The 8,701-nt window shown below is 42.9% G+C and overlaps 1 protein-coding gene across 2 annotated transcripts; it reads left to right on the forward strand.

Moving 5' to 3' along the window:
• The first annotated feature begins 319 nt into the window (after nt 1–319).
• LOC307028957 (uncharacterized protein) lies at nt 320–3,314 on the forward strand. Of its 2 annotated transcripts, XM_079664376.1 has the most exons (5): nt 320–1,494; nt 1,594–1,766; nt 1,869–2,332; nt 2,458–3,059; nt 3,207–3,314. In XM_079664376.1, exons 1-4 carry the CDS (start codon nt 1,349–1,351, stop codon nt 3,001–3,003), a joined length of 1,329 nt encoding a protein of 442 aa, XP_079520502.1. In that variant the 5' UTR covers nt 320–1,348; the 3' UTR covers nt 3,004–3,059; nt 3,207–3,314. The 2 variants fall into 2 exon arrangements, with proteins under 2 accessions (XP_079520502.1, XP_079520501.1); XM_079664375.1 differs by having other exon boundaries at nt 1,594–2,332.
• Nucleotides 3,315–8,701: the final 5,387 nt, after the last annotated feature.

Below are 8,701 nucleotides of genomic sequence, written 5' to 3' on the forward strand. Positions count from 1 at the left end.
TTTATTTTTTCAAACGCATAGAGTGAATATTTGTTGACAATCAGTTTTTTTTCAATCCTCCAATTGTTTATTGTGAGATCATATTGGGTGCCAAGCTGAAATAATGTCTCAAAGGCTAGTTTTAACCCTTTATAGCACCTAACCCAAACATCGAAAAATGAAAATATAATGTAGAAGAGGCATAACTTTTGAAGTAGACAACTTACAGAGCGAAATTAATAAATTTTCCAACACAATTTTGATCCTAGGAATTCAATGGGATGGTTATTGTATACATTTGACAACATTTTGACTGTATTTCTGGACAAAAACAGCAAGAAATGACCAAACATGTGTGTATGACCGACTACCTTTTCAACACATCGGGTGAATATATGTTCACAATCAGTTTTTCTCTAATCCTTTAAATGAAATGATATTATTAAATAAAATCTTGTTGGGTTTATTTTTAACTCTTTATTGCACCAAAATCAAACATGAAAGATTATGTAAAGTGTGATATAATTACAACTTGAACAATGAATACATTTACCTTTTCATGTCACTACCAACTTGCTGACCTAAACTACTCATCATCCTCATCGTCACTGAAGAGATCTTCTAATTCAATTTCTTCCATCTCCAGCTCTTCATCCTCATGCTCGTACTCTCCATCCACTTCACCCACAGACAAGTTATCGTTGGCGTAATCGGTCACCTTGTCAAGAGCTGCGTGCTCTTCTGACTCTGCTCTCTGAGCCAAGCACAGGGAAAGTGCCTCCTAGGAAATCTACCATCGACTTTTACACCCCCATCAACCACCCCATTACAGACAACGCAGTAGTGTATGAGCTACTCAAGAGATCCGAGGCAGCAACTGAGGAGGTTGGACAGCCATACACCATCAACACGTTTGACCTGGGAGACGTCATGAAAGCCTGTCCTATAGTATGGAAGTACGAGGAGGAATTCAGTAAGCATGTGAACCTCATTGGCAAGTTCCACACAGCCATGAATTACATGGGCAGACTCACTGGGCGCAAGTGTCTTGGAGCTGGCTACGCCGAGATCCTCATAGAAGCTGGCCTCGCAAACAGTGGTTGCCTGAAAAATGTCCTGAGCGGGAAGTCATGCCAAGGCTCTCTTCAGTCTGAAGGCGGTCACAGAGGCACTCGAACGGTTGCTGTTCAATGTTTTTCTAGAGGAGGAGAAACCAGACATCCCATATGAGATCCTCTTCAACTTCATCCACTTTTGCACTTCTGAGAGCCTCAACTCCACTCTGAAGGATCCCACACTGCTCAAGCTGATTGTTGACTACCTCCAATACCAAGACAAGGTACGCAGTGGCCATCTGGGCAAAACGGGCATGTTCTGGCTCTCCATGATGGATCATGCAAGGCTGGTCTTTATGATGGATTTTGCTGTGAAAACCAACAATTTCAAGCTGTTCCATCACTGCAACGGCGCCATGGCAGATCTCTTCTTTGCGTATGATGGCCACAACTACGCCAGGTAATCTATGCACTCATTCCCTGAATACTCAATATAAAAATAAGTGGGAGCTTATTGTAGTTGTTGTTATAAACTTTAATTATCATTAATTTCCTACAGGTACCTTACCTGGTTTGAGGCCTTTCTCACAAACATCAACCTCTCCCATCCTGGTGCTCTTGATTACATCAAGCTTGGAGCTATAGCTGTTGCACAATCATTGATCCCAAGGGCTCTCGCAGCAGTGGACAAGACCATGGAGGAGACATTCATGAGGTTTGCTAAGACTTCAGGTTTGTCAGTTTGTGGACACAAACATAGTCACCTATATTTAATTTCCATGTTCATGTTGGTTGTGACGCTAAAATTCAGACTTCTCCCTCTCTACATTGCAGGTGGTCTACTAGGTCTCTTCAACAACTGTGGCGCATACCAGAAATGGTGCCGCACAACCTCTGCCCGCGCTCAGCTCTATGAGCTTACTCTTGAGATGTGTGGCATGATTGACGACCCTGAGATGCCGAAAGCAGGCAAGCACCGTGATCTGGAGCCTGCCCAAATCAAAAAGTCTGAATTAGCGGTGCAGAGCGTCATCTCTGCCATCAATGGCTTCACAAACCCCTGGAGAATCCCAGACAAAAGTCGATTGTACTCCCTCGCATCTGGAGCTCCCATCGATCCAGAGGTTGAGGCTGACGAGCTGCGGGCCGAGGCTGCAGGCAGGGCTGCCAAGGAGCAGTTCATCCAAGAGCGCTTCATTTCCAAGAGGAAAGACTTCTTTGATCGCCTCAAGAAACTTACGCTCAAGACAATGGATTACTGCAGCAAGAGAGTCAAATTTACATCTGCGCAGGGGAAGGTGGATATTGATTTTACTTATGCCATTTGCATATTTCATTACACAAAAACATTATTCAGAAAGGAATTAAACCGTAAAACTCTGTTGTATTTATGCCTTCCTCATTTCCTTATTTTCCATTCCAGCTCTTTGTGAACAAAGAGCAGAGCAACCTCGCCTTTCAGCTGCTCGTTAAGTCGCAGATTATGGAGATGCCCATCAACCTTGAGGAACTCATGCGGTATCCCCTCTCACCTGTTCCTCATGCCCTTGGCTCTCCGGATGGCTATTTTGCTAAAACCAACAAGGCCACTATCCTTCACCATCTGCTGCAGGACAGGGACGAAGACGTATCTTACCCCAATGATGCCCTCTTCATACAGGATGGCAACGCTCTCTTCCACATGATGTCCAACCTCCCATCGACCTTCGGAGGGATTTGCATGCAGCTCCTGGACCAAATGGTTGCCAAGCACCATTTTGTGTTCTCTACAGATTGCTACCAGCCAAATTCCATCAAAGCCCAGGAGAGGCTCAGACGTGGCTCTTCTGAGAAGCGCATAATTGATGGTCCGAACACCCGGAGGCCCTATGACTTTAAGTCATTCCTTGGCAATGAGCTTAACAAGAAGCAGCTATGTGACCTGCTTCTCAGGGTCTGGGGGAGCAATCCCGGATTGAGAAGAGCATGAAAGCAGTGGTGTGTGTTGACGGAAGATCTTATGACCTAACATCAACAAATGGAAAAGTACGTTGACAGAAAAAGCGTGACACACACATACAATTGCAGACCATAATTGGGCTCTTAATACATACGACAAAAACTGCATAACTTAAAATGTTAAATTGGTTAAAATATGTAGTTGTATTCATTTACTTTGTTTGATTGTTACAGGTCCAGACTTCTGAGATCTATGAACTGCGATCCAACCAAGAGGAGACAGACAGCCGGATTGTCCTGTACCTCCACCAGCCTGTCAAATGGGGGTACAAGTCCAGTGTGGTGAGGACACCTGACACAGACATCCTGATGATCCTCCTCTACCATGCCAGCAGGATCAACCTCTCCATCTACCTTGACCATGGCTCTGGCAAACATCGCACACTGAGAAATGTGACAGAACTGTCGGAATCACTGGGCCCTGACTACTGTAGCACACTGCTGGGATTCTACGTCTTTACTGGGGCGGACTGTACCAGCGCTTTTAAAGGCAAAGGCAAGGTGAATCCCCTGAAGAAGCTGGAGAAGACTCCTAAACTCCACAAAGCTTTCAGGCAGCTTGCTGCAGACTGGATGGTCACTGATGAGCTTCAAGAGGAGATGGAGAGCTTCACATGCATTATGTATGGCCAAGCACGGATGACATCAGTTGACACAGTACGGGTGAAAATGATGAGAAAGATGGTCGGCGCTGACAAAGTCCTGGACTCTAAGTCAAAAGTAGACCTGGAACGCCTGCCTCCCCCCAAGGTCTGTCTCATTCCACATGTCCAGCGAGCCAACTACAGAGTCGCCTTCTATAAGAGAGCAGACAAGGCAATAATCGAGAGCCCAAAACCACATAATCCAGGCATGGGCTGGGAGAAGACAGGAGAAGAAGAGGTGTTGGAACCGGTCTGGGCAATTGGACCCATCCTCCCTCCTTCTCTTGTTGAGGTACTGGCTCAGAGAGCAGAGTCAGAAGAGCACGCAGCTCTTGACAAGGTGACCGATTACGCCAACAATAACTTGTCTGTGGGTGAAGTGGATGGAGAGTACGAGCATGAGGATGAAGAGCTGGAGATGGAAGAAATTGAATTAGAAGATCTCTTCAGTGACGATGAGGATGATGAGTAGTTTAGGTCAGCAAGTTGGTAGTGACATGAAAAGGTAAATGTATTCATTGTTCAAGTTGTAATTATATCACACTTTACATAATCTTTCATGTTTGATTTTGGTTCAATAAAGAGTTAAAAATAAACCCAACAAGATTTTATTTAATCATTTCATTTCATTTTAAGGATTAGAGAAAAACTGATTGTGAACATATATTCACCCGATGTGTTGAAAAGTTAGTTGGACATCCACACATGTTTGGTCATTTCTTGCTGTTTTTGTCCAGACATACAGTCAAAATGTTATCAAATGTCAACAATAACCATCCCATTGAATTCCTAGGATCAAAATTGTGTGGGAAAATTTATTAATTTCGCTCTGTAAGTTGTCTACTTCAAAAGTTATGCCTCTTCTACATTATATTTTCATTTTTCGATTTTTGGGTTAGGTGCTATAAAGGGTTAAAACTAGCCTTTGAGACATTATTTCAGCTTGGCACCCAATATAATCTCAAAATAAACAATTGGAGGATTAAAAAAAAACTGATTGTCAACAAATATTCACTCTATGCGTTTGAAAAAATAAAAAAGTCATTGGTCAGACACACATGTTTTGCATTTCTTTGCTGTTTTTGTCCAGAAATACAGTCAAAATGTTGTCAAATGTCAAAAATAACCATTCCATTGAATTCCTAGGGTCAGAATTGTATTCATTTGTCTCTGTATGTTGTTTACTTCAAAGGTTATGCCTCTTGCTACATCAAATTTTAATGTTTCGGTTTTGGGTTAGGTGCAATAAAGGGTTAAAATGGAGCCTTTAGGACATTATTTCAGCTTGGCACCTGGCAGATTCTGAAAGTAGACACTTTAAGGATTAAGAAAAATCAGGTGGCATAAAAAATTACAAGGGGTGTGCGTGGACCCCTATTTCCATCTAGACTAATGTATTATATCAGGGCTATTCAATTACACATTCAGATGGGCCAGATTTTATAACTACAAAATTCAGCTGTGCCAGACATTCAGCGGCCTGTAAAAAGCGGGTAGTGACACATTTTAAACCAACACATATTACTGCGATGAAAAAATGCAATTTTTATTCATTGTTCATCTAACAAAGGTAGGTCAAAAAGTGCATAAAAACACAACAAGTTAGCATTAATTTAACAGAATCTGAAAAAAAAAAGTGCACAGTTGTAGCATTACATTTGTTTGCTTTAGAAGTCAAATATTCAGGTTTTTTTTTTTTAACCAGGCACATCACAAAGTGCATTTACTGAATACAATAATAGCAGTCTTAATAAATGTCCTCACATACAACAAAAACAGCTAAAGAGCTCCAATGCAACACAAAGAGGTAGTACTGTAGCAATACTATTTTTTCACTTTTCAAGTAATAACAAAAAAATCATACGTTTTGGTCACATTTGACCCAGACACATTACAAAGTGCATTTAAATGAATACAGAAAGAACTGTCAAACCCTTCAGTGCACAAACCCATAACAAGGGATACGGGTAACTATATGAATGAGTACTACACTACACGTCTACTATAGTAAACTAGGTGCTTACTATCACCTCATTTGTAATTTGTCATCGCTGACTTTCTCAATGGGAGAAGTGAAATTTTTTGTTTCGAACAAGAGCAGTGATTTTTGGCTCATAGGATGTCAATGCAATCCGAACGGCCCGTCCACACTATAGCTTCAAAAAAAGCTTGCCGGCGGGCGTGTCTGAAGCTCGAGCAACAACCAATCACATGAATCTCCCGCCCCTGACACACAAGCAGCGGTTTGATTGGCTAGAGCTTGTACTGGCATATGATTTGATTGGCTGACGCTTCCACCGAAAGCTTCAGAAGCTTCAAAAGTTGAACATTGCTCAACTTTTGCAGCCTGAAACGCCAGGAAAGCTCCGCTCTGCTACCCACAATTCAGTTCGGCGAAAAGCGAGGCAACGTGACGTCACCCCATTCAAAGTGAATGGGCAGACGCGTTGGAAACCGTTTTTGAAGCTGTCGAAGCTGTAGTGTGGACGGGCCGTAAGACATTGGTGAAGAGTGCTGTCAGTTGGGGAGCAGCGAGTGCTACTTTTGATTGAGTTTATGTGTGAAAAGCTTGATTCACATGTGTGTGTTGATCCAAACATACTGAGCACACAGATCGCTACTTTCTGAACGTTAGGGAACTGCTGTTTTTTGACATCACTCCAAAACTTTGCTGGCCCGTTAGTGCGCTGCATGTCAATAAGTTCCAGTGTATATTTCCCCTTGTCGATGCAGGGGACCACTTCCTTTGCTCTGGTTAATACGTCCCCCTCCATTGCAACAGTAAAGGGGTCTCTGGCAAAGCCCATCACCTCTGTGGGCAGAGCAACTCCATCCAATCGACCGGCAAAGTTCTCTTTCAACCTCGCAATGAAATCTGTCATCACATCCATGATTTGTGCCGGAGATGTGATGTGTTTGGGGAGCGTCGGAAAATGCAGCATCCTACCCGTGCTCAAGTCGGTCGCGAAAAGGTCCAGCTTGACTTGGATCTGCTCCACAAGATCAATGACCGTTTTGTCTCTGTTTACGCTTCAGAGTTGAGAGAGACATGTTTTAGAGTTGCTATCATAGGACCACCGTTACTAGCACCACTAGATGCACTTTCAAAAAATGTGCTGCGTTGTGGTTTGGTGGTTTCTATGCAACGCGGAGTGTTGCGTTCATGGTCTGTACTAGTGTAGGAATTTGGCTACGGGAGGCTGGGCCACTCGGGAGTTGGTTCTGGGCCGCATCTGGCCCGCGGGCCGCCAGTTGAATAGGCCTGTATTATATTATTGAGGGAGAATTGTCCGGGGCTACAGAAAAAACATTCGGACCTAAAGCCCCGAATGCTCAGGCCAGGCGACGCCACTGCGGACAACATTGTTATCAGAGACTGCTAAACCAGTTACAACTGAAAAGTAAGTTACAAAAATATTGATAAAAGTGATTTGCTCCCACCAAGCTTGAAATGTCAATGCATACAACCTATTTGTTAATGCAGAGATTTCGAAAGTATTCCCCTGACTGATATATAAACAGATCTGAAACATCAGTTTCCTGTGTGTTGTCTTACTGAGGACAGTCTCCCAGTAACCTATACTCAGGGGTGCAAATAACTTTTTTGCCCTGGTTCTCAAAGGAGCACCTGGAGATGTTGCTTGCTGCTCATCCTTAAAATGAAATAAACCGTAACTTTTGAGGGGGTCTTGACTTTATTTGCCAGACACACAGCACTGAACACACATGCAGAGGTGAACACAGAACACACATGCAGAGGTGAACACAGAACACACATGCAGAGGTGAACACAAGACAACATTAGCACGACCAGTAATCCTACAAGCTGTCATCACTACCCTCCTGACTGTTCTTTTCACTGTCTTCCTCTCTGTCAGACATGGTAGCTGATGATGTAGGCCTACTACTTTCTCTCTGGTTGAGTGCGATTAGCTGCTTGCATCCACAAGTCGACAGCTGGTTTTGGGTCGAAAGTCTCTTGTCATCTTAGACAAGTGGATGTAATCAAATAAGTATGTGAACATAACCAATAACCACCATAGCCAATAACAAATGAGTGTAACTTATTTTATTTGTGTTGTTCATTCATATCTTATTTTACCTTAAAGACCCAGTGAAGTGTGCGTCTGTGCATGATCTGTTATGCTAATACGTATAGTAATGACCAAAATTGTCAATTGGAACCAATATTAAAAGATGTTGGAATAGCAACGAATTTGAAGAGTTTTGAATTTGCCGCCTGGAAATCCGCAGTTGACCTCCGCCTTCGTGGGCGTGGCTTGCGATCTACTGCGTGACGTCACGAGATGGTCGCCGCCGAAGTGTTTACATTCATCGCAGTTTATTGTTTCTCTGTTTCAAAATCGAATTTATCTAAGTTTTTGAGCAAGTATTTTACTGGAAAGTGTGTCGAAGTCGACTGGAAGTGATTGCCAATCGAGAGAACCTGACAATGGAGGCGACAGTGAAGAAAACGGGAGAAAAAACACACGGGAAGCGATGCATTGCCGCTGGCTGTAGTAATGTCAAGTCTGCCGAAGTGGCGATGTTTCTGTTCCCAAAAGATGAAGGTGAGCCTGGCTGGTGTCATTGTTTCGTAGATTTGTTGATTGTTCATGACAAATAAAGACCACTGGTCGATTCAAGAGAGAGACTGAGAGAGTTACAGGGTTGTTGTTAGCATCTGGTGCTAGCTCGGAGCTAACGGAGATTAGCTGTTTCAACAATAAGGAGAGGGAGAGTCCTCTCCTGTGGGACTGAGAGAGATAACGTCAGCTCAGGGAGGTAAAGGACTCTGAGTGATTAGATCGTAAACTGTAGCCTAAGTTATCTCAGTGGGTTTGGTCATCTATTTAAAGAAATATTTCCATCTATGTAATATTAGTTGTATAAAATAGGTTAAGAAATCCTTCCAATGTTTTTTGATTATTGAAATATATGTTTCACATAAGTGTTGAGAGCTGTATCCATAAATCTCTTAATGTTGCCCTCAAAGTGCACCAGATTGATGCATTCAACTTCAAT

This window comes from Notothenia rossii (assembly GCF_949606895.1).
Source record: "Notothenia rossii genome assembly, chromosome: 2".
Taxonomy (NCBI): Eukaryota; Metazoa; Chordata; class Actinopteri; order Perciformes; family Nototheniidae; genus Notothenia; species Notothenia rossii.

Excerpts from the sequence above, each read along its gene's own strand:
- LOC307028957 (XM_079664375.1), top strand. The coding sequence starts at position 1,349 with ATGTTCTGGCTCTCCATGATGGATCATGCAAGGCTGGTCTTTATGATG. Across the intron at positions 1,495-1,593 it reads GATGGCCACAACTACGCCAG|GTACCTTACCTGGTTTGAGG; the intron begins GTAATCTATGCA and ends AATTTCCTACAG. Across the intron at positions 2,333-2,457 it reads TTACATCTGCGCAGGGGAAG|CTCTTTGTGAACAAAGAGCA; the intron begins GTGGATATTGAT and ends TTTCCATTCCAG.